General features: G+C 45.7%; 1 protein-coding gene across 3 annotated transcripts in view; it reads right to left on the bottom strand.

The window, feature by feature from the left end:
* Nucleotides 1-24740, bottom strand: part of DAB2IP (DAB2 interacting protein) — a 132187-nt gene extending 107447 nt beyond the window's left edge. For 2 of the 3 annotated variants that reach the window (XM_069032186.1, XM_069032187.1), the window contains exons 1-2: nt 24384-24740; nt 9117-9220 (exon numbers count right to left, since the gene is read on the bottom strand). In XM_069032186.1, coding sequence (XP_068888287.1) covers nt 9117-9220; nt 24384-24522 — 243 coding nt within the window. In that variant the 5' untranslated portion in view covers nt 24523-24740. Of the gene's footprint in view, nt 1-9116; nt 9221-12527; nt 12611-24383 lie in introns of those variants that run through there. The other variant, XM_069032188.1, reaches the window with a different exon arrangement.
* Between the last annotated feature and the right edge of the window lie 1654 nt (nt 24741-26394).

The raw sequence follows: 26394 nt of genomic DNA, 5'->3' as shown, positions 1-26394 counted from the left end.
AGCAGTTGGTAGATGATGTGTTTAGAGTAAAAAAATATTATTATCTTTTGAATGTAGGGATTCATTGTGTAATTTTGCAGTAAAAGTTACTCATTCAAATATGAAACTCATGTTCCAGGCAGATGCTCTTGGCTTCAAAGACTTTCCCCACATTTCTGCAGCTTAAATTGGAACATTTGTATTCAGCAATAATTACAGCTGCAATCAAACAAAAATGTTCACTTTTGTAAAGGTGTGGGGAATACCAACTGGAATTCAGATGATACATCAGTCCTGCATTTCCCCTATCTACCTCCCTAGACAACTCACTTCCCAGACATTGTGCAAATACTGAAGATGAAGTTCATTTATCCTCATCTCAGAATTTATGAAAATAGCTGTTTCAGTTTGATTCACCTCCTACTTACAGCTTCAGAAAAAGGGAGAAAAATTACAATGGAAGGATAAATATAACACACATATGACACTTCCAGGAGTACCAGCCTGGCTTTCATGATTTCTCCATCCTTCAGGACACACAGATCAGAGAGCTTTTTGATTAAGAAAGCTCAGAGAGAAATGAAAACCAAGGCAAGAGTACTCCCTGCTATTTTTCTCCACCTTTACTCCTTTCCTTTTCCTCTTCAGCTCATACTTAGTGTCTGATTTTGGGCTGAGGTGCTGAGGAAGGTGATGTGAGGCAGCACAACTGACAATTCTGTTAAAACACTCACACTGAAAGATATAAACCAAAAAGAATATCCTTCAGGAACTGGAGGCAAAAATTAAGTTCACTGCTAGTTTATCCCTCAAAATAATAAGACAGACATTGCAAGTGACAGATCCTATTTTTGGGTCTTAGCAGTGACTATTTCTTGCCTAATTATTAGCAGTGGATTTACCATCTTTAAAGCAGAATTTTGTCACCCAGCAGGAAATTTCAATTCTATCAGGCAGATTTAAGTGTCATTCACTTATTCCTTAACTATTTTTGACTTGGTTGCTAATTATCAAGGAATGCTTCTTTCCCAGAGGGCCTGAGGACAGGCCCAGCATGTGTCCCTCAGTCACAGCACGTGCCACATCAGCTGGGACACTTCCTTGTTTCCCAGGAAGGGATGTGAAGGTCTCCTCCTCCACCCCCTAAGAACAGCAAAAACTTTTTTCCTCTTGTGTCTAAATGGCCTCTCTCCAGGGGCAACCTGTACCCATCGCCCCTCGCCTTTTCCATGGGACTCCTTGTAAAATGTGAAGTAAAAGTAACCTTGAGTTTACTCAAGTAAAGTGACCTTAATTATGTACTCCAGCCAGGTCAGCCTGTCCCATCATGGGAACGCCATGGAGATGACCTCGCAAGAGACAGGAATGAAGGGAGGGGACAAGGACAGGGACAGGTTATGCTGCTCAGGGTGAACTCATCCTGCAAAGCCGTGCAGGGAACTACACGGAGCCATTCAGGAAATAAAGACATGACTAGTTCTGGAGCTAATTTCCTTGGTGCTTTGAAAAATGTTGCAGGGAAGATATGATCCACTGTAATTATGGAGGAAGATAAAGACAAGAAAGTTCCTGGCAGAGTGCCAGGCCTGGGAACACCTGAACACCTCAGGAAAAGCAGCAGAGCTTCCCCAGCTCTCTCTCAAATTATCCTTGATGCCTGAGCCATGAATATCACTGGGAAAAAGAGTGTGGGGAGGACAAACACAGCCTATTGCTTATCAGAGTGCAGTGCTGAGGAAAAGTGACAGCATGGAGGAGAAAGGGAATCTTGTTTCCATGGCAACCAAAGTTTGAAAAAAAGTATATAGAAATCAATGTCATCTTCCCATGCGTGCTCCACCCAGAGCCGTGGAATCAAAGGTCTTTCCTGCAGTATCCTGAGTCCATGCAGTCACCAGGAGATCATGGAATCAGACCTGCTGTTCCAAGCAGCTGCACTTGGTTTGGAACAACAGTGTCACCACCTGGAGAAACAGCCTCACACGAGGCAGCACCAGGCTGGGATTTGGAGGGGAAGAAGAAACCTCCAAAACAACTTCCAAATGATCCAGCTCAACAGGAAGGGCCATAAGCTCCTCCACGTGTGTTAAAGCTCAGCCACTTTGACGGGGTGAACAACACAGACAAGATCACTTCCAGCTGGGATGGGGCATCTCTCACATGATTTCCCGTCACAGCACCTTCATTATTATCAAAGTACACAGGTGCCATGTGAACCATCCACAATGAAAGATCAAGAAATTATGGCTCAAAATAAGTTTTGGCAATTAAGGAGAAGTGTTTAGTCTAAACTACAGACAAAATCTGTCTTAGAAACAAAACTTGGTAGAAATGTATTGAAAACTATTCAGGGTGAACTGTGGCAACGACAGATACTTTATTAATTCCAGTGCAATGAATTCAGTATTTACGTAAATACCCAATATCCCTGAGCTAAAGCAGTACAAATCCCAAATGGAAGAAGCTCAGAGAGGAAGGTCCTGATGCAATGGGCACTCATGTTCCAATGAAGGTCTCCAGGAGATTCAGATAATACCTTCCACTCTTTGACTTGTTTTCTGAAAGCACAATGTCAGTGCTGTTGGAAGAGGGAGAATGGAATGTGTTTATTATCCTACCTTTCATATCTGCAGGACAATTCTTTATCTGTGACCCAGAAATAAATTAAAGGGACACTGTCATGTTGCATATTCTAATGGCCCTCTTTTCTCTGTGCTACCAGCAATCAGAGAGTTTTCAGTGCCCAGAGGTTTAAACAAATTGAAGCTTTTGTTTGTTTACTTTGTGCCTTTCATTCACTCCACAGAAATGAAACCAGTCAGGTCCATTTGCCTCCCTACAGCCTATCAGTTAGTCCTGGCTGTTTGCACTTGGGCTTCCTGGGAAGAGACTGAAACACTATCAGATTTTTTTCTTGTAGTAGCTTTGAAATGAACATTTCTGTTCAAATCATCCTTTGGAGACAGAAGTCTCTAAAGAACGGATATGGATCCAAGTATGTTGCTGAAAAATCCAGGGAGAATCTGAGACTGTTTCTCAGTGGGGGGAATTCAAACAAAAATACACCAGAGCACCTGAGTGTATATCGAATTGTTAAATTACCACAAAAAAATGCTAAATTAACATGTTTCAGAGAGTAAAAGCCAGTCATCTGGCCAGTTTAAACCACTTTCACCATTTTAAATGATGCTTTGAGTTGGTTTTGTTCCTTATGAGATGCCCAGCACTACTACACAGCCCCAACTGTTTCATACAGATTTTGAATGATGGGGAAAGTGGTATAATCTTCCCAGGCCTTAGTTCCCCATTTATTTTCAGGCATTATGGTAAATTGCAACCCCACAGTGCCTGCAAGCCTGAATTCATTCAGATTGGCAGAACACTTTAACAGCTCCAGATGAAAGGTGCTACAGAAGTGCCAAGTACTATCACTGTAATTATCATTCAATATACACTGATCAAAAGAATGAAATGTGAATTAGCATTTCCTATTAGCCCTACTTACTGCCTAAATGTTAAATATTCCTCCCATGGGCTCTCTCCATGAAAACACACAGGAGCTGTTGGTATTTCTCATCTGGCTATAACACTGCTTCCCCAGGAGTGGAGGAATGGAGGGATCTGAGAAGAGTCATGAAATCAAGAGAACACCACAGGTTTATCCCACAAAAACTTGCTCAGACTTTCTGGAGAGAGGGAGTTTGGAGCTGCTTTCTCATTCTCACTCCTTCCCTTCTCCTTCCTGGCACAAGGAATCTATCCCTGTCCCAAGGATTTTCTGCTGTTCACCTCCCTAGGACCCTGAGCCCTGCTCTGAGTCATGGGTTTCACACAACCCAGAGGGATAGGTTCAGTGTCCTCAAAGGCTGAGAAAGTGTAAACATCTGGAGTAGCTGAACGAAATCAATGGAACTGTGCCCATTTAGACCCTCTGCAGAGCCAGGCAACTTCCTGAAACATTTGTTTTCCCCTTCCCACCTGAGAACCACACAGTATTTGACTTTATCTTCCCCAGAAGCACACACCTCCCTGTTTATCCACTGCCCAAGCTTCTCCCAGGAAGCAACAAGGCGAGTTGTTGTGTAGAACACATTTCAGTGGTGTTGGGGCACAGAAATTCAGCGATTTGTAGCATTTCCCTCTCGGTTGAAGCTGCAGATTAAACCAGGGGCTCTGCCTGGGCACTGTGAGGATCCTCACAAAGCATCCTTGAGATGTAGCAGCAGATGACCAGGTCATGTCCCATCCCCTCCTCATGGCCACACACCAGAGCCACCCCTGCCCCTGCCCTGTGGAACCTCTGCTGTCCAACCACCTCAGTGTGACAGCAATCAAAAGCAGGCCAGAACCCCACAAAAACTACAACAGGATCACTAATACTTCTACAGAAAAGTGGCCTCAGTGTGTGAATTAAGCTGTTGATGAGCCCTTATGCTCTTCTTTTCTCTAAAACTGTCCTTCAGACAGCTGCAGGCTCTGAAAAAGAGACCTCCCTGGAACATACTCAGTTCAAAAAGGGAAAAAATCCATACCCTGCCTTGCTGAGTCCTTTTCAATGAAGCAGGTCATAGCACCATGTCTTTTATCCTGTCATTCCTGTCTCCTGCTTGATGCACATCATAAATCCACAGTGGTTTGGACTGCAGCTCTGTGCTGAAATCTGACAGTCCCTCCTATCTCTGACCATGCTGCCTTCCAGTATTCCACAACTGGAAATTCCAGGTTTACTTAAAAAAAAAAAAAATTCAAGATACAAGGTCATGCTCAAAGAATTAAACATATCTTTACAGTCAGGTTCACTTTCCAATCCCCACGCTAGGGAGCATTGAGAAGGGAAAAAAGATTCCCTTTTTCAAAATGAAATTCATCCTTCATACCTTAACTAGAATTTGTCTCATGTCTCATAAAGGACAAGCAAAAACTAAAGATTAAAAATACCCACAGATTCATGTTAATAAGATGACTTAGGAAAATAAGGCAGAGGGCTCTAACTTAAATAACATGCAATTAGGAATTTGACAACACAAGGTGCTGGCAGAGAAAGAAAACCAACGCATGTCTGCCCTGGGAACAAGGACTTGGGAGTCCAGGAACCCGCTTACTCATTTTCACATTACAGCATCAATTTGGAGAATATTTAATTCTCTTGAAACTGAGGAGGATTTCAGAGAGGTAATTAGGAATAGCTTAGCTAGTGGTTAACACCAGGATTGGGAATAAGAAATGAAGAAATTCGGCTCAGAACATATTTTTGGGCTTTGGAGCATGATCAAATTTAAGTTAGTTAAGTTTTCCCTCCCTCGGTTTTCCCAGCTGGAAAATGAGGGTGGTAAGAACGAACCACCTTTGTGGAGAGCTTGGAAATCCATCCACAAAAGGTGCTTGAGGTACAAAGTCTGGGTGCTGGGGTACCTGACAAACCCCTCTGATGGCCAGATGAGCCCTCCTGGTTTCTGCCAAGCAGTACCAGGGAGACTGGAAATAACTGCAAAGACTCCAAATGACCTCATTTTTCTTCCAATCCCTAAAATGCTCACAACCCCAAAGCTTCCAAGCATGTCCTGTTGCAGAAGTGGTGACTGAACCGACAGATACATTCTCCAAGTAATTTCCATATTTCTTGCTGCCACTAACACTGGTTACCCAAAGTCAGTTGCAGCTGACAGTTTAATGATAATGGCTTTATGTTTATATAGCATCTGTGATAATGTTCCTATTCTCCTTAAATTCAATCCCTGTAAAAGGGGCACTTTAATGTATGCAGCCACAGACCAAAATGATAGTAATTTTCCCTCTGAGCTGCAATGGTTTAGTAAACAATTACATTTCAATTAAAGAGGGGTGATCATGCCGAGGGAAGTGCCATTCCACTCTCCACATAATACAGGAACATAAATTCTCCAAAGTCAAGTCATTATAATATAATTTACATGACTGCTTTCAAACAAAAAAAAAAAAAAATTCAAATGGAAAATAGAGTGTATTATGCACAGGCAAAAACTTGGGAAAAAAATCCCTCTATATCTTGTCCACAGCAGCTTGAACCGGGATCCCATTATTTAGGATTATGTTCAGTGAAGAGGAATGGCAGAAGGGCTCTTCACTTTCATCTCTCCAGGAGTTTCCATTTACTGCCATTAGTATTTAATACTTCATTTATCAAGGATTAAAACCAGGATAGATGGAGGAATGCCATAGGAGTAGCTTATGATGGATCACTGCAAATTCAGCTGTGTACTGAGCCCAAACAGGCAGGAAAACTGCAGGAAAACAAGTTCACATTACAAGGAGAAGAAAAACTGTGTTTTGGTGTGGTTTTTGGGGATTTTCGGAGTCAATGTGGCTTCAACCAGAAGAAGCACTGAAGTGTTTTTGGTGCTCCTGGAAAGCAAATGATTAATGCTAGAACTGAGGATTAAAGATCTGGAGAAAGAAATCCTAAATTCTGTCTAGTAGAAGACAGAATACAGATGCTTCCTCAAGTTTTTTGGCAATTTGGACTTTGCTTGGCCTGGGATATTTTCCTAGAAAACGAAGTAAATCGGGCTCTAACAGAAGGAGTCAATAGATGGCAGTGCTTGATGGGATGGGAGCGAGTCCTCCCCAGTGAGCCTCAGCAAATCCTCCCCTGCACCACTTCCCTGCAACGTGGGCACAGTGAAGGATTTAATTAGCACTCAGCAGACTTTCCCAGCTTCTGGTCCCCGAGTTTGATAAAATACCCCACAAATGTCAGGCTTAACCCATCTCACACCTCAAACTATTGGGATTCAACGCAGAGAGGCAAAATGCTTCTCTGGATTCTCCTACAAGAAAGGCTTTAACCATGGCCATGGAGAAGGGACACGTTGGTGTCTCCAGCTCTGCAGCATCACCAGCTGCTGCCAGTTGTCCACTGGAAGTGGAGATAAAATCTGAACACTTGGTTCTGAGAGCAGGCTCACAACAGGGACCTCAGCTCAGTGACCACTTGGGTTGGAGCCTCGAATTTCCCATTCTGCATCAGCTCATACAGAGCTCTGAGAGCATGGAAGTGAAGGGAGGGATTTACACAGAAAATAATTATTGTACAGCGTGAGATAACCAGGACTAGGGAAGATTTTTCCAAGTTTAAGAAGCTTCATTAAAATTTTCTTTTAGGAGAAGGAGTAAGAACAGTTAGTCACATGTTAAGATACAGAAATCTTAAGACTTGACTTTCAAGGTTATGCTCTATAATTCAAAAACTACCAGGAGCTCTTGTTTTCAAAAACCACAATGCCCAATTAACTGTAACCTTCCCATATAGCAAACTGCTGTATGGGAAGGGAGCTCCCAAGGGAAGTTCCCAAATTTCCACCCTAGTTTGCTCTAGTTTTGAAATGAAAGAAAGCAACTGGAAGTGTAACACTGCCAAAATAGCTGAATCCAATGGCTCCTGAGTTTCCCAGGCCCTTGGAGACTCAACAGCAGAAGGATGGAGATGTCAGGGAAGAACAATCAGCTGTAAAATATGAAAAGCTTACAATTTCCAAACCTACAACAGCAGTCTCAAAAGTAATAATCCCATTACCACTAAACTAAGGCACTAATTACTATTCCCAGTGGCTGGAGTGGACTGACTGCTAATGTTCCTCTGGTTAATGAAGGAAGGTGAGGGAGAATATATTTCTAAAGTCAGACATCTGCTGAAGGCTGGGCAGCCGCACCAACTGTACCTAATGAAGCCATTCATATTAATGCAGTGACACTCGGAGGGGGAGCAGGGGAGAAATGAGATGAGGGTGGATTTTAACTCAGAGAAGACAAATGTCATGCATTACCCGTGTAGTGGCTGCCTTTATTTAATCCACACTGAGTAACAGAGCTGCTCAAAGCAAGGAACTGAATCCCATGTCAGCTGTTCCACCACCAAGGGCTGACCTGCTCAAAGCTGGAATAGCTTCTCTAAAAACCCCAAAAAGCAGGATATATGCCACTGGAAAGGAATAAACAGCTTTTTATTTTCTTTGACTACAAGGACACTAAGAAAAATATTCCCAAATCCTCTGTCTTGTGAGGAATCCAGATTTTCCCATCATGTTTTGCCTTTGTCACCAACAAGCAGTGGTTGTTTAAGGTTCAAGGATACTCATTCACTGAGATCGATAGGTTCTGATGGCTGGAAGAACAATTTACAGAACTAAAATAAACTCCTTGTACAAACTGCTAATCATGACTCATTCACCAGTGCAAATGTTCTCAGGTGAACTGGGTGTGCTCAGATTTTCTTTTTTTCAGATTGCACCAGTGTCTTTCCTTTGAAATTCTGGTTCTGCCTCCCTGGGTTTGGTAAGCAACAGCTGAGTCTGTGAAGAAGGTGTGGCCTGCAGAGAAAACCTGCATGGAGCAAACCTGCTCCAAGACCATTTCTGTCTTCTCTGAATAAAATACCTGTGTGCAATGAGAGACAGCCCAGGCACCTGATGGAGGAGTGCAGGGAGTGGGGAGGGGAGTCTGTGCTCAGGCTCCTCACACTGCGCTGACACTGGGCAGTGACAGAGCCAGGGCTCAGCACCAACAGATCCCATTCTTGGGGTCCCTGTTCCCATTTGTAAATGGACACTGCAGTGCCCTTCCCATGGAGCACCAAGACCACTGTTAGTCATGTTAGTGAACAACCAGTGACATCTCAAAGCAAAGGGATTGAAGCCATGGAAGAAGTGGATGGCTCCTCCAGGCTCCTGCTGGGACAGGATCCCAGGCTCTGGGCAATCCCAGCTTGGCAGGTATCCCGTGAGTTAATGACAGGTTCCTCTAGAGGAGGTTTTCTCTCTGCAGGAGGATGAGCACACACTGTACAGCTGCAGACAGGTAAACACACCCAGGAATACACTGGAATACACCAAGGAAACCTCTCCAGGAAAGTCTCCCGAGTGAACGACTTACCCGAACTGCTCCGGACTCCGCTCAAACCCTACTGCTCTACCAGGATACATTTGACAGCTGCTTGTTGCTAACAGTATCTAACACCACCCCATTTCCCCACAAACAAGTAACCACCCAGTTTCACACGCAGCACTTCTTCTCTCAGGGTGAGCGAGTTCCTCTCCCCTCTGGCAGCCCCCCAGGCCACTCGTTAGGATCCCAGAGCACTCCCGAAGAGGGGAGACACTGACCGTGACCCGGAAGGGCGTGGTGGCCGCAGGCTCCATGGTGGGGTTCTTCTCTGAGATGCCGCTGGGCATGCTGCGCCTCTGCCCGCACCGCTCCGGGGGGGACTCTGCGGGGCACAGAAAACAAGGGACAGTCACAAACCCGGGAGCACAGGGACAGCCCAGAACGCCAGCAGGCCGTGCAAAATGCCGCGTCTCCCTCCGAGATGTCCTCGCAAATGAGCCAGCGTGACGACCCCACGGCTTCTGCTCGCATTTCCCCGAGCTGCCTGGAACAACATTCCATCAGCAAGACTTTCACCTTCAACAATTAGCATTTTTCATACAACTGTAAGCTTCAGATAATGCCTGACAGGTTGGCATTATCATTATTTCCAGTCTGCAGATGAGTAAACAGAAACTGTATTGAGATGAGTGAGAATTATATGCAAAGTACAGATCCGTGCACTCGTGGATTTGATCCTCTTCGGGGAAACTGCTAATGGGGTTGGAGGCACGGGATGCTTTAGTTACCTCTCTAATGCCTCTAGCAATTTGTTTTGGAACCAGAAAAAAATCATTAAATCCTACTTTTGCTAAAGCACAACATGAGGATAGGAATACTTACCTCCTTCCCCGTCAGTGAGGAAGGAAGGGGGCCGAAAAGGCAAAATTAACAAATATGCCAAACACTGTCAGGAGATTCCGAAAGATGTTAGGACGGGTCAGCTACAGCATTGTAAGGTGGTGTTTCCTCAGTTTACAAACCCTCTTTGAAAGCACCATGGAACTCAGAAAAATAGATTTATTTCCAAGCTGCCATTCAGTGATGCTCAGACCTTGTAACAAGCTTCCCTTCCCAAAACCATTCCAGAGTTCTCCTTAGCCAAACATTTCCATGGAGGTTGTTTCCCCAGCAAGGTTCTGCCCTTGCCAAAGCCTGCCATCACCTGAGATCTGTAAGAAACAACACCAGCAATTCCAGTCAACAACTGCTGGGATGTATCTTAAACTATTCCAAAGGAACAGATTGAGATTCCAGCCATGGACTGGGTGAGGTGACAGCTCAGTGACACCTTCCTTGGTTGCCACGTAACCTGTGTGAAACTCAGCCAGCCCAAATCAGCCGTTCAGTGGCTTCCCAGCTTTCAGCCAAGCCTTCAAATGTCTGGGGCACTTTCTCTCCAGAAAGCTGCACTTTGAATCTCAAGCAGTAAAATCCTTTGGTGTCATCTCCTCTCACAAGATTCAGGCTCCCACCCCATTCCTTTGAGCCTTCTTTTGTTTTTGGACTGTCATAAAGAAACTACTTGATTACAGAATTTTGAAAGTGAGCTTGAGATGACAACCAAAGAAGCTGCTTTGCATTTTCTTAATGACTGGAAAAATCAACATTGTTTAAAGCATTTCTCACACACCTGGCTGGAAAACAGGAACGATGGCATTATGTGAAAGGCAGCTACAAGAAATTGCTTTCCCCAGGTGCTCCCCAGCCCCAAACACTGCTCAGCACCAAGGGAAAGCACCTGTATGGGGGTAAAAGCCCCCCGATTTAGCTTCTTACTTCATCATTAAAATATACCCCAAGCAGAGCCAGCAAACACACCAGTTTGATCCAGACCAAACAGAGAGCTGGCTTAGGACCTAAATCCTGCTATAATTATTAAACTTAAGGATCATAAAATGTTCGGAGTCAAATCTCCATTTTAGCTTCGTTTAAGCACTGTGGGTTTCACTGCAGGAGAGAAAAAACCCTCTGTAAGAAACCAGAAATAACCAGAAGGAGGGTTGGGTGTGGGTGTTGGGGGGGATGTGGGGGGAGCTGTTTGTTTTAAAGGTTAATAAAAATAGCTTACAGGTAAATTAGTAACTCCAGGAATGTACAGCAGAACAGCTTTACATGGTGAGCAGTATGAATATATAAAGGTTTAAGTGCCCTTTTTGCTTCTTTCAGGGCTGGAGGCACCATCTCAGGCCGGGTCACTCTGCCCAGGGCCTGGCATCAGCCATGCTGCCACAGCAAGCCCAGGGCCATGGAAAAGGGCACTGTAAGCCAATAATAAAAACTCCCCACAGCCACGAGAAGCTGAGAAAGAAATGTCTTAATTTGCAGCAGAAGATATTTCGATTATGCACTGGAAACAGTGCCCTCCTGCCATGGACAGTTACACACTGGAATCGATGGTCCAGAGAGGGAGAGCTCTCCCTGCCCAACGAGGTTCAGGGGCAATGGGCTTCCTTCCCTCCCCTCTCCTGGGGCAGATGGATACCAGACACCTCCTGAAATCTTTTCCAGCTCTATTTTCTGCGATTTCTGACAAATTTGCCCACTTGTGCAAAAAATATGCAAGCTACAAGAGATCAGATTCAGTGTCTGATTTCAGCATTTTCTTCCCAACCTCTCCTGAACTTCCATCTCTGTCTGGACATACTCAGTGGCAGTTCTGTGTCACCTCTCAACAGCACAGAGGGCTCAAGACAGGAGAGAGAGAAGCAAACAACAAGGCTTCCTGCTTTTCCAAATATTTACAGAAGGCTGCAATGTTTTGGGTTTCCCCCTGTATGGAGTAAGATCTTCAAAGAGAAACTTCCTTGAAATTACCCTGAAAGCTCTCCCAGGTTATCCCACACAGCTGGGCCAACACATTGTTGGCTGTGGAAGGCACCAGGAGGTTTTTAAGTTGAACATATCCCACTGCCAAGAGGACACACAGCACTGCAAACACTGCACATTAATTCAGGACTTCAGGTTTATGAGTATTTCTGAAATGTTTTCTGTACAGTAATAAACACATTTGGTTTGTTAACTAATTCAAGGCACTGGAACTGACAGAATAATTAATCCTCCATCCACTCTTCCATGCCTGTTTTTCATGCTGCGGAATCGTTACGGAGCAGCACAGCAATCCCCCCAAGGCTCCAGGGCAGCAGCAGAACAGGCTGTGAGCAGCTCCTGGCACCCAAACTCTTGTTTAACCCACCCAACATCACTGCCTCCTTTGATTCAGCTTCTCATACACTGCTCCAAGCAGGTTGTGATGTGTAGCAAACACACAAACAACTACTAATACTGTTTACTTTTCACTTAGCAAGTGAGGTGTTCCTACATTTGCATTACCTGCTCCTGAGGATCCCAACTACTGCAAGAGATCATCAGGATTATGCTCTCATTGTGGAGAATAAAATACATTAACCTCTGTTTGTTCATCTCTCTTCACGGTCCCCCCACCTCACACAATTCCAGGGATCAGCCAGTGGAAGAGACAGCAAGAACAAAAGCAAAGAGAGGCAGCTGGAAGGAGTAACAACAAGCAGGCACTTGCCAGCAAGTTGATTTCCTGATAAGAACCTGCTCCAGCTCCAAACAAGAAAGGGAGGTCCAACGTGAGTGCTGGGAGAGAAGTGAGAGAGGAGAAATCATCTCCCTGAACTCACCACAACGAAGCCGTGCTGGTGAGCAGCGCACATGCCATGGCACTCGGAAGGAGCCGGGAATGAGAGGAGAGGTGATGACTTCATCAGAGGCAGCAGGAAAGAGAAGTATGACTGGAATGCCAGAGCAGGCAGCAGCACCGGGAGACACGGCAGGAGGGCAGGCTCCTGCTCCCACCGCCCGGACGTGCCAATGGAAAGGAGATTCTGGAGCACAATCAAACTTCACCGGATCGTCTGGAGGTGTTGCAGAAAACTATGAGCTCTCCAGAACCAAGGGCTGGTGGGAGCAGCTCCAGGCCGCAGGGAGCCCTGGACAGGTCCGGCTGCTCCCGAGCTCGGCACTGAGCCGCCAGCGGGGCTGAGCTCCTCCCTGTCCTGCCCCACCGGGCACTGCCCGGCATCGCAGGTGCCCCAGCGCCTGCCAGGGTGGAGTTTCTGTGAAACCAGAGGGAACAGGAATTACCGGTCTCCTGCTCATACAATTATAGGCCGTGAATTAATTTTATTGCTTAATGAATTCAGGTGTTATTCCTCTAATTTCTGCATTATCTAATAAGTCTTTATTACAAACCCAAGAGAGGAGAGGAGGAGGCACGGTGACAGTGATTCAACATGGCTCACAGCAGCATTTATGAATTAAGAACAATCCCTGGAGGACAGGTATCTGTAGTGTCTGTGTGATTCCAGACACTCAGGAGAGGCTGCAGAAAAATCTACATTTCAGACAGCTCTGGGTGGCCACAGGAGCCCAGGAGAAAAGATGCATTTTTAGTCTGAATCCAAATGGGGATTTAGGAGGGAATAGAGGCGCTTTTAAAAAGCGGAATAGACAACAACAGAAAATAATAAACACAGAGCTGAGCCAACTTTCCCCTTCACAAGGCGTGAAGAACTTTGAGTGGGAAGCAGAGATGCCAAAATGTCTGATTTCCAGTGACAAAGAAGCTCTGAGAGGTTATAAAAGCCCTTCCTGCTGCCATGAGCTGGCCCAGGAACACAGCTGCAGGGCCACCTTCATGGTTCGGTTACCTGCAGAAGTATTTATTGGGATATGTCACCCAGAGCCCTGCTGATCCACAGCGAATTCCAGTTGATCCCTTGCAGCAATACTATAACCATACAAAATTAATTAAAAGCCAAACCTTTATTAGGCAATAAAATAGACTTTTAAATGAAAATGGTCATGAAGCAGAAGTTTAGGGCAGGTACTGGTACCCTCTGAAGAAGTAAACTCCTCTGAAAGCAAAGCTAATGAACACAGAGAGGGTGTTCTCCAGGCTAAGGGAAGTTGTGTCACCCCCACTTCTTACGTTAGAATAAAATTATTTCTTTTTTGCATCTTAGACTCTCTGGTTTAAACATTCACAAACTTCCATAAAGCCCAGCAATCCCCCTGGCTGTACCCACAACTCTTCCACATCAGAACCACTGATTTACTCCCCACTCATTTCATGCTCCAAGCAGAAATAGTTTCACATTTTCTCATGCTCTCATGACCTTTCCAGACAATTAAGGACACTGTTTACAGAACTACAGCTAGTAAAAAACCCTCTCCCTTATCTGTTTACACACAGAGCAAAAAAATAAATTGGGATCATTACTTGCCTTCTGGGCTACACTCTGGCACAAAATACTTCGAATTTAACAACTGAATCTATGCCTACAGTTAACGCTCCCCACAGTGACTACACCAAACGGATCCAGCTTCTTACCAGTACCTTTGTTTCCCCCACAGGTGACTTCAGTGTTACAAAAGCACCATGTTCAGTGTGTCTCTGACTCAACTGTGCTGCAGCCTAAAAGCAGCAAAAGGCACTTGAAGCACCACTTAGAGCCACAAAATTCTCTGCAGCTCCAAGAATGGTGGCTGGGACAGTCGTGTGAACCGAAGAGCCTTATTAGAAGTGGCTGGAATACAGAAAACAAATCCCAGAAAACATCAGAGCACACTGCTTCCCTCAGCTAAAGTCTATTACCATCTTCTCTCAAAGTGGGACTAAGAACTCCAGAAAGAAGAGCTTTTTCTTTGTTAAATATTGATTTGGAGTGACACTGACCTTTGCCACGGCATCCTGTACACTTTAATGGATCTCCCCTCATCTCTTTGTCAGGTTCCCGGATATCATGGATTTAATATTCCTCATCCTGCTCCTGAGCCAGTGCTATTAATGGCTCTTGTATCTAGTACTGAAAAAAGCTCTGCTATTTTTCTGAGTACTTGATATGCATCTATTCCTCTATTTTCTCTATTACCCAGTAAGAGAACTCTTTTCCCAGCAGCTGCCACGGTGCTTTTTGACGTGTACAAGCAGCAAAGACTCTTCCCCTGCCTTTCTGTGGGCTCTGGCTGCCTGCTGCCACAGCTCCTTCTCTCCCGGAAAGCTCAGGTGGGATTTCCATCCCCCAAAACCTGGGATAAGCTGCTGTGCCCTCTCCAGCAGCGGGATGCATGTGGCAGCCGCAATGCCAGTGCCTCACTAGATGGAGCTGGAGGCCCTCGGCTGGCCAAGCGCTCCCAGCCCCGACCCAGCTGCAGCGCTGGGAATTCTCCAGGTGTGGTTTGGCTGCTGGGTCAGTTGATGGTCAGTGGAGTTAAGAGCGTTTTCCCCGCTCTTTCCCCGCTGTGGAGCCATCGCAGCACAGCCGGGCACTCAGCTCCCCTCTGCCCGCTGACAGACACCCAGAGCAAGTCCTTCCCCTCAGAAATCCAGAGGGAACACATCCTTTACCTGAGGAGACAGAATAAATGTATTTGTCAAGGAAACATTCCCCTGTAAGGGCAAAAGGGGAAGATGAGAATATCACTAATGGGAAAGGAAAGCTGAGGTAATCTCACTGTGAGGAGTCTGAAAATACACACAGCAACTTCTGAGTGCTACAAACCTGGAGACCAGATCAGATCCACATGCACAAGGCACAGCTGCAGGTCCCCAGACCTGGTGCCAGGGAGAGAGTATAACACATGCAGAAAATGACCCTCCCTTTCTAAAGATAAACAGCAAATCATGCTGATTGAGCAGCCTGTAGTACAAACTCCATTTTACTGTCTGGTATTTTTTAACTAGATATGTGTATATATTTGGTATTTTTATTCTTTTTCTTAGTCTCTGAAATAAAATATGTATGGTATTTATCTTTCTCTGGTATGATATCCACAGAACAAATTCCTCCTCTGCTAACGGCATATCATTAGGAGCCTTTTTTCCAGGGTGAAATTGAAATCAAGCTCAGACTTAAAAAAATACATCAGAAAAAGCTGAAATTCTATCCTGGTTGGAGGCCAGATCGTGGCGACTGCCAATACCCTGGTTACGGTGGAAAAGATGATAAAGTGAAGTGGAACATCAGCTTCCTCCCATGTGATGATAAAGACAAGCAACACGGAGTGTGGAGAACAAGGAGTCAGCTCTGGGGAGATTTAAATTAGGCTCATCCATCATGCTGAACCTTCCTGCAAAGATTCTGCTCTGTCACCACACGCTTTCTTGCAGCACTTTATCCACAGAGGCAATCTGAGGGCAAGGAGAAGCTTCCATACTCTGCAATTCCCATCTCTGTCAGCTGGAGGTGTCACCCTGACACAGCACCCAGGACAGAGTTGGGTCTGTCCCCTGTCAGTGAGGGTTGGTTTGGGGCTTTCCTCCAGAAATGACCCGGACAGCTGAGCTAGCAAGCAGGCCAGAACAGCTCACTCACATGAAACACCCTGAGGATGAATGAAAACTTCACACAGTGTAATTCCCAGGCCATTTCTCCAGCCGCGCATGGTGGCTGCTGGAACAGGTCTGTACTGGTAAAATGCAAATTAAATAAATAAATACTTAATTTATAAGCATGATTCATCAGAGGTTTCATCTTCTACACCAAAGAAACAGATGTTCTATTGATGACACTTCATTAGAGAGATAAATGGGGTCACACACGTATCTCTGTTCACATCCATCTGCATAATAGACCAAACATTAAGATTTGAATTTCACATGGTGCATGTGGCTCTTAGAGCAGCCTCAGAGAGTCTCAACGCCCAGAGCCAACTCACCCACCTCAGACTGCCTTAACAGCCAAGGAACTCCAACTCTGCTCAGGAAAGCAGAAGGTTGGGATTTAACAGTGGCTATTTAGGAGACAGTTTCATTGGAAACACAGAGAATACTGGATTTTAAGTCACTGGATGGCAGTGCTTTTTGATAGGTATCCACCAAAATACAGTATCTGACATGAAGAAGCAACTCAAAGCAGCAGTGACAGCGAACTCTGGAACCACTGTTCTTCCTCCAGGTCCACTTAGGGAGGGTTAGGATTGGGGATAGGGTCAGGGATAGCTGAGAGGGCTTTTCTGGGTTTCCAGATGTTTATGCAGGAGGCCTCAGAGTTCCCCAGCTAACAGAAACAAGTCTCCTTCACTTTAATATGCAGTAATAGAAGATAATGCTTACAAACTGAGTGTTATTTTTCCCCCAGATGTTGTGGCTTTGCCATGTGTGGATCTGAGTGTGTGCACAGGCAGCTGTGTCAGGTACATCAGCTCTGCACACCTGAGCAAGGCACCCCTGTGCCCAAAATCCAGCTGAGAATCCATCCCTGCTTGCTGCTGTTCCCCATCCATCTCTCCTCTGGCTGCTCAGACTCTCTTAGCAATTGTTTCACTATTAGAAATTGTGGAATATAAATCCTAATTTATTGTGACTGATCCTTTTATTTCCTCTGGGGGTGGGTGGGTTTTTCTGCTCCTCTCCCACAAACCTGCTCTGCAAACACTCGCAGGTGGCAGCTGCACACACTCACTCTGCAGTTTTCAAGCAAACAACACCAGTGCCAAGGAGAGACAAGAAACATTAAAAACCAGTCATGTTTTCACTTCCCAACCTATTTTTGAAACAGGAGGGAGCAGGAGGATGTTCTTACCTACACCAACACTGACATTTGCATTTTCCATCCTAAAAAATATGCCAGATCCATGTTGGAATTCCTCCCTCCACTACTGCCCTTCAGTCACTCCGAGGAGCAAATGGGCACTTGAACAGCAACACTGCAACCCTGCAGAACAATCCAGCAATTTAGTGACCAACATTCACCCTTCTGGGGAGGTTAATGCACCCCATTCCACCCTCTGAAATTTTATTTTGGTGTTCACCCAAATTTCTGCTGATCCTAGAAGCAAAGTTATGTAAATGAACACCAAATGTTCTCACTTCAAACACACCAGCCCCATCAAAATGTGTTCTTGTCTAAGGGTATAAAGGTAATAATTGGTAACCTTTGACTGCTAAAAATGTAAAGGGAAAATATCTTTCATTTAAAACTTGCTCGTTTGGTTACCATGGACACTGCTTAATCATGAAGGATGACTATTACTTGTTCCTATAGAAACCAAGAAGCTTAAGAAGCATCCTGTAATTTAACTCCAGATGCCAAATTTTACACCAGTCCACCTATTACCACATTTGGGTACTTCAGAACAAGCCCAGCCTTGATCTCTGACTCTAAAAGAAATTCAGTGATGCAGAAATGCTGTAAGAAATCAAAAATATGAGCACATAAGGTATAAAAGAAACTTGCACTTCACATAAATTGGTTTCTTCAAAAGGAAACATTAAGTGCTCAGCATCTGAAGATTCCTCTTTCAGTGCAAATGTTAATGAACCAAAACTTTGTCGTCTTTATTCCTGTCCATGTTCTCCAAGTCCATACAATTGCAGGGCATGTTTTTCCTCCAACTGAATGCTTCAATGCTCAACTTTAGATGAACTTCTGGAGCAATGTGAGAGGCTGGGATTCCTAATGAACCTCTGGGAGCTGACTGTGGTCCCAGCCTGGCTCTCCAAACCAGACCTACAACAAAGACATGCCCCTCATGCAAGGAAAAAACCAATGGACAGCACAAACCTTCCAAATTCAGGCCATGTGTTGCTCTAACCGGTCTTTTAGAGTTTCTGCTCATTAATAAACCCACAACACTTGTCTGGCACTGCTCATCACCTCAAAGCTTTACCTTCAGCACCAAAGAAACATTAGTCAGAATCTCTCTCATGTAGGTCTGGAGGAAAAAAGCTTCCAGAAATTACCTGTGGCTGACACTGTTCCTTGACCCTCACCGGCTCTAGGTAGGGAATGGATTCACAGGTCTCAAAGGCCATCTATTTTTACATTCTCTGATCCCCAAAGGGGCCCGAGGGAACTCAGTGTAAAAGCCTGACCCTGAGGCTGCACAAACCAATGTCAGGAGTAGGGAGTTCTGGGGCTTGTGCACCTTTTCTAATAAGCATATACACAAACACACAAACAATTAACGTCTAACTAAAATATTCTCTGCAGTGTTGCAAAGGAAAGCAAACTACCCTCGGTAGCGTCTGAGCTGAAAAAAGCAAAACTGATAAAGCCCAAATGAGAATGTTCCCTGACCCAGCTCGTTCCCGTCTCTGTTGAGAGCAGAGTGAATTAAAGGATTAGAGAGTGCCTTCAGTGCACTGACTTAGGGGATTAGTGGCACACTAGAAGACCTTCAAGGGAAATACAGGTTTAAAAGCTTTAAAAGGCAGCTCTGTGTCTAAATTGTTTGGACTGCCACAGCTGTAAGGACACAAACTTACTCTAATACATGAGTGATCATGAAAAGTCTGCTGAAAGCCCTCTAAGCATGTTTTTGGATGCAATTCTAGTTTGGACTCAGAGCAGGGTTTTTAACCTCTTTCTCATTTATTACCTATGGCTTGTAGATAAAACCTCATTCTGTATTACTCGAGAGCAAATCTGCTACTTATTTCCTTTCAGAGCAGTCAGCCCCTCCTAGGAACAGTCAGGGGAAAAGGAGGGTGCTACCAGGAGGGAGAGGGCTGTAAACAGAGATAAAGATGAGCAAAAAGTGACAGTGCTCCTCAGAGATTCCCACTGGGGCTTCCCAGGGTAAGTTTTACAACTTGATGCATTTTTGATCTCGTAGGAATTTTTCACAGAGAACACTCACTGAGTGTGGATGTTCCTGCATTTCTGACATGTCTGGAGGAGGTGGGGCAGGTCAGTGTTTGCTGTAGGAGCAAAGGGAGTCAAGGCACTGCTGCCACCTCGCTCCTGCTGAAGGGTCAGTCCAATAAATTTGCCTCAAATAAATTCACTCTAAATTTTTGCTTATTAAAGGGATTCTGAGATTTAAGCAAAACAATTCCAGAATTCCTCCATCATGCACCACTTCCCAAGTCATTAAATTTAGTCTTGATTTTTACTAGACAATGAAGCATTGAGCAAACACAGCAAAGTCTCAGCTGGAGCACTGGTGCTAAAAATAGCACAGCTGCCAGTGAATATTTCCTATAAACAGCACAGCTTAAAACATTTTGCGTATCTTTTCTATGGGCATCTGTCAGCCATGCTGTTAAAATTTCAATGAAAGACTGCAAGACTTCTGTGGTGAAACAGAAAATGCCACAAAAGAGATTTGAAAAACAAAGCAAGGATCATTAAAAAGTGCAAAGCAGGAAGGTCTCCTTTTCCTGGCATTTAAAAGACACCACCCTTGGAAAAAAAAAACCAACCAAGCCTATTGCTAATATTTATGACTGGGTTCCTCACTTGCCTTCTCCCAGCCCTTAAATGAAAAACAAAGTCCTGCAGAGGTGGAAAGGGAGAAATTCCACATGGCATTCCTTGTCCAACATCACTTTTTGTTAACGTCCTGCAGAACAGATTTTCAGCTAGGAAAGATTACTGAGAGGTGAGTGCAATTTCAGTAGGCTTTAAATATAATAAAACCTCCTTAGTTGTTATGTCACTCTGGGACATGCTGGGACAATTTTCCAGTCGCTGCTTCCCCTGTCCCAAGCGAGTGCCTGAACCTCCAAGGTATTGATTATTTGGGTATAAGCTGATCTCTCATTTATCACTTAAAAGGTTTTGATTTCATCAAACAGAGAGAAAAAGAATAAATTCCAGCTGTTTTCAACAGATGTGTATCTGAATAGCCTGTGCTGAGAAAAAAACCCAGCCTGACCTTGGCCTCCCAGCTCAGTGTTTGGTGCACTGAAATTCTGGGCTTTGCTGAAGATCAGTCAGTTTTCTCTTCACAGCAGCCATCAAAGGAAAGGAAGAAGAAAGCCTGTTTAATAAAAATCCTTTTCATAAAACATCTTGAAAAGCATCTGTGATAAACAGAACTCAGAGCAAGACATTTGTGTCTGAGGCTGACAGAGACAGAAGTATCACGAACACTGAACCTTCAAGATCAGGAACTCCAATGTTCTCAAATACTGAGGGCTTTGATGCCAACTTTGATTGCCTACAGAGTTTTACACAAGAAAGCCCTGAAGCCAAAGCTGCATTTGGCTCAGAGATGGGACTGTGAATGGAGCACCCATGAGTGGTTTCTATCAGCAAAGGGAATTTTCAGAACACTCCCCACTGACTCCCATTCCCTCATGGTGTCCATGAGTAAGGAGAAGCAGAGACTCTGAAGAAAGCCACAGACCCAAGTGCAGCCACAAGCAGGTGTTGCTGTCCCCGAAAATTTTCCTTCTCCCCTCTCTGCCTCCCAAGTACCTTCCACTACATTAGATGGATCACCTGGGAGTAATCATAATTACTGCCATGATTCCTCCCACAGTCCCACACATCTCTGAGCTGAGCAGATGGCCCAGGGGTTCTGCAGGTAGTTTTTTTATCTAGCTAATGTTTACCTGCAGCATGTCCTGACTCTCTGTGGAGGGCAGAGCTGGGGGTTTCAGGCACTGCCCTCATTCCAGCCGAGATTAACAGTACAGTGAAGCCTGAATGCTTTACCAACTCTCAAACAGCCATGGTTTAAACGTGCTGGAGGCAGGATCCCATCAGCCTCCTGAGAGCAGCCCTCCCCTCCTGCTCAGCTCTGCTCTCCCCACCAGCGTCACTGTTCAGATATTCCAGCCTGTCCCAAAGGCACAGAGTGACAAACACACTGAAATGTGATGAATGTGTTAAAGGCACCAGGGCTGACCAGACAGCTCCAGAACAGAGGATGCCATCACATGAACCATTGAACAAGCTGCTGTCACTGCCAACAGCTCAGTCCTGGACGTTTTTGCACACGCTGCAGCAGATTGGCTCCATCTGGAGTCCCAACACAAAGCTCTCCCCTCCTTCCCTCAGATCCTTGCACAGAAAATGCAAACTCTGCTCACTTTGCCCAGCTAAAAGCACCACAGCAGCACTTTCCTGAGGGAGTGTCTCTCTGCACCTCAGGAAGCAAAACCCATTTCCCAAACCGGGTCTCAGCCCTCACAGAGCCGTGCAAGCTGTAACCCCAGCCTGACTTTTCCTGCTGTTCCTGGGGCAGGATGGGCTCCGTCCCTCCATCCTACCAGGGGCTGGCAGCAGCAGCAGCAGTGTCAGAAGGGCAGGTGTGGGTGGGTGGCAGTGCCTCTGGGGGGAGAGTGGGCTGTGGCAGCATGTAAATACATGTTTTCAAACACAACTCCTGTGTGCTCAGAACCTGGTGGATATAAAGCAGAGGGGGCTGGAAGAGGGCTCTGACTCACAGCAAACTGGCAGCACTTCAGACTCCTGGGTGCTCCAGCCTGAGCTCCAGCACCAGGCATTCATCATCTGGGATGGATGGAGCACAGGGAATGGTCCGACATGGGGACAGGGATCCTGTGCCAGCAGAGATCTCCTCCTCCCTGGTAAATGTGTAAGGATTGCCCGACCCCCAGCTGGCTCCTGGTCCAAAAACATGCTGAGCATCTGACATCCCTTGGAAAAGATCAACTTCCAGGTATCACTGCTCCTCCAGCAGAGCCACAGGCTCACCTGGGCCCTGTGGGGATCTTGGCAAAGGGTCCAGAGACTGCAGAGTGCAACAACTGCCAAGAGGATGTCTGGGAAACACACATGTGGCAAACCAGACATTGCCAATTCCTGTGAAGTAACTCCAGCACGCCTGAATTTATGGCAACCTCCCACTAAGGATTCCTGATCTCTGAGTATCCCAGCCAGAGACAGCAAACTCCACTGTGCATCAGCCTTTGAGGAGGGGGCCCTCAGCTCCATGCTTCCTCCAGACTTGCAGGGTTTGGAATTCAACACTACATCACCCCCCAAGATCTAGAACTTCATTCTGATTTCTGCATTTTCCACAGCCCCCAGACCCCTACAGCCTCCTGTTCATCGTTCTTCCAGTGGAAACAAAACTGTCAAGGAGTGTTCCTGTTGCATTATTCCAGCACTTCCATCACCCTGCCCAGCCTGGACCAAGCTCCCCTCTGACCAACTGCGTGGCCTGGCTGCGTGACACCACCACTGCACAACAAAAACCTATCAAAAATAAAGAGAAAATTCTCATGCAGCTTTGCAAATCTCTTTCAGATCTACTGATAAGAGGAGCTCAGCTAGTGCTGAGAGGCAGGAATCCCAGAGCGAAACAAAATACTCCAGGAGAGATCAACAGCAACAAGATTTCAGCTGGTTCAAATCCAATTTCTTACAAACTTTCGGGCTGATTCCCATTTCTATCAAATCTGCCTGTATATTCCTCGTGTTCCTGACAAATTATGCCATTAAGTTCACATTGGGTTACCTAAAAGAAACTAAACACATTTAGTTTGTCACAGTAACTGAAATGACAGTAAAATATTTTGGTTTTGTGCAGCACACAAATAAAGAGGGAAAGGGAACTGGGACATGTTTGGGAGTTTACAAATGCTCCTCCCTGACAGGCAAAACAACAAAAAAATTCATGCAAAGAAAACCGCTGTCTGCTTAAAGGAAAAGCTGAAGCTCAGGGACTGATTCAGCTTCCTATTGTTTTCTCAGCAGTGATTCAAAATCCTTAAAATTGTTCTGAGTGCCAGGAAAAGAGGAAAGGGGACATTGCACTGAGCTAAATCTCACAGTGCTAAAGTTGAGTTTAAAATCTGCTTCGTAAATCACAATTAACTGCAGTGAGACAAGTCCAAGCCTGGATTTGCACAGACACCTGACGCAAAGTTGCAGTTGTGCTTTTTACTCACACAATAAGAAGAAAAAAGGAATTATTTTCAGTTAATGGCTTTGATTAAGTTCACAGCATGATAAATATACCAGGACTGCTGCACTGGAGGGCAAACACAACCCTCTTTCCTCCTTTCTGAAAAAATTCAATAGGAAAACACTCCCAGACTCCCACTTTTTGGCTGCTTTAAGAACAGGCAAAAGACCCAATAAACAGTTATTTCACACTAGAAGAGAAAGGCAGAATAGCTTATTTTAAAAATGCAACTGGGTCAGGAGCTGCCTCCAGTAGAAGGAATGGGCTGCCTGTGCCCTACAGAAAGATTCCTCTGTGGACCTCCCTCCTGCTGATGAGGACAAATAGGCCCTTTTAGAGCAGGATTTTTAAAAGTGCAAAGTGATTTGGGGCTTCAAGTCCCACAGGTTTCTGCAATGCCTTGGGAGCACAATCTTTAGGCTCTTTGGAAAATCCTACCCCTAAACTGTTCTCAGCTTTGTCATCTCAACCCCCTGGTGACACTCGGCTCATGAAGAACAAGAAGTTCCAGCAATACATCTCTGCAGAGAGACACCATCTCCTAAGCACGGCTTTTCAAAGCTCTGTAAGCATCAATTAGGCCTCCGAACATCTCGGAAAAGTAGTTACCTTAATTACACAAACTGAAAAGCGGACCCGTGGTTAGCTGGAACGCCTGGGTTAGTGACACTACACGGGGTGTTAGAGCAGCCACGCCTGCCCCGAGTCCCTCGCACACTGACCTTGTGCAGAGCCCGACCCGCTCCCGGGGCTCGGGGCCACTGCCCATCCTCGCCCGGCTCATCCTCACCTACCTACGGCGCTACCTGGCAGCGGCGGCCGCGGGCTGTGCACCGGCAATTAAAGAGAACTGTGGTTGCAATTACCCCTGCTAAGCCTGTTCCGGCTGCGGGATCTGCTTCGCTGTCTCTGAAGTCGTGACCTCCGGAGCAGTCGGTAGTAGTAAGACGGTCTCCCAGAACTTTTCCTGCTGTTCATGGACATTTTTGGATCTATTTTACACATACACACATGCAGGCACAGGTTCGCTCTCCCCTCTGGCACAGGAGCAAAACAGTCCCAGCGTTTTAATGAACTGGAGGGTGGTTCTTTGGAGTGGAAAGGGAGAGGGGGGAAGAGGAACTCTTCACCTGACACATTTAAAAAGAAAAACAACTAGAAGAAAACATAAAAGAGAGAGAGAGACGGAAAAAAAGCACGCGGCACCGGAGTGCATGTCTCAGCTGAGGGAGGACTCGCAGCGAGCAAGATAAACTGTGCTAACAACTCCTGCCCCCAAAAAGATAAGCCTGCTGGAGTAGTAATAGGAAGCCAGAGTTGGCCTGGGCTCCTGAAACGCGAAGCATAGGCTGGAAGAAATCCTGGACTGGATCCTCTCCGCCAGACAGCACCATCTGATCAAAGTGTCCTGGAACAACTCCCAGCTCCCTGCGCAGCGCGGCCCGGCGGCCTCGGCTCCGGCCGCTCTCGCCTGTCCCGAGCAGCAGCCCCGAGCAGCGGCCCCGAGCATCAGCCCATCGCCGGGAGGAGGCTGCGGCTCTGCTGCAGGAGGGATCTGGGAAAGGCTGCGTTGGGGAAGGGGATAATGATTTCCTGGCCATGGGACACATGTTAATAATCATCATGGAGCAAAAGCCCCGGAAAATAAAGTGAAATTTGAGAGGGGAAAACTTTAATTAGAAGTTGAATGAACAGAGCTCCAGACTCCCCTGGAGGCCCATTTCCTTTCAACATTCAAACTGAGTTATAGCACATCCCACAAATTAGAGAAAGGCCCTATTTACCATTTGGGTCCTGATGGCAGCGAAGATTCTGCCTCCAGCTCATATTGCTCCATAAAATTACATTTCAGTGGGCAGAATTAACACTTAAGGCCATGGAAGAAAATAATTTAAAAAAATATATTAAACAGATAAAAAAATTCACTCCACATTTACTGTTTCAAAAGGTCAGAAGTGAATTGTCCAGAATCCTGCACCTAAGCTTCCTCCCTTGCTGGCGCAAAAACGACTCTGAAGGAAGAGTGACAGAAAACATTTCAGAGACCCAGAATGGTGGCCAAGAACTTAATGCGTGGCTGCTGCTTCTCCCAGGCTGGCAGGTAACAGAGAAACCTCATCTGAGTAGGATGAGCTGCAAAACAACATCTGCACAATAACTTTCTGTGTTGTGTCCTCGTTTTGTCATTTTTCCCAGACTTCTGTGCAAATTTATCTTTGTGGTGTCTTATGACCAGACACGGGCTTGGCTGTGGATGAGCCCTGCTCCCCTGTCAGCCGGAGCTTCTGCAGAGGTTGGAAAGCTTCCTTGGATTATCTTGTATTGTACCTCCAGTAACAAGAGGCAGAAATGATTCCAGTTCAGCAACCACACCAGGACAGGAGTCCCTTCCCTAGCACCAACCATCCTCCCCAATTTTAGGATTTCACACATTTCTGCAGTCACGGAAAACATCAGAATTCTACACAACCTGTGCTTCCTACCTCCATCGAGAAGTAAACCCACACCGTGTGTCAGCTAAGAAAGGCCCTTCCAGGAGGAAAACCCAAGTCTGGCTCTTCCCCGAAGTCCATGCCTGGTTTTGAGGCCACACGTGAGGAATTCGGCGCCAGCTTTCAGGCAGTGCAGGAATGAGCAATCGGGAGGGCAGCGACAAGTTCAGGTCAAGGAGGCAGATCCCAGCTGGACAGCGGAGGCTCCCTGCCCCGGGAGGGGGATGCTGCACCGGGACATCGCTCTGCGCTTCCACCGGCCCTCACCACATCCCACAGCAGACCCCGGCAAAAAGGAAAAGCCTTCGCTTACTGCACATCTGCGCTCTTCTTCTTAGCCAGAATAATTTTCTTTTTCATATTTGGGTACATAAAAAAAAAAAAT

Source organism: Aphelocoma coerulescens, chromosome 17, assembly GCF_041296385.1.
Source record: "Aphelocoma coerulescens isolate FSJ_1873_10779 chromosome 17, UR_Acoe_1.0, whole genome shotgun sequence".
Taxonomy (NCBI): Eukaryota; Metazoa; Chordata; class Aves; order Passeriformes; family Corvidae; genus Aphelocoma; species Aphelocoma coerulescens.
This window is presented reverse-complemented; position numbering and strand designations above follow the sequence as displayed.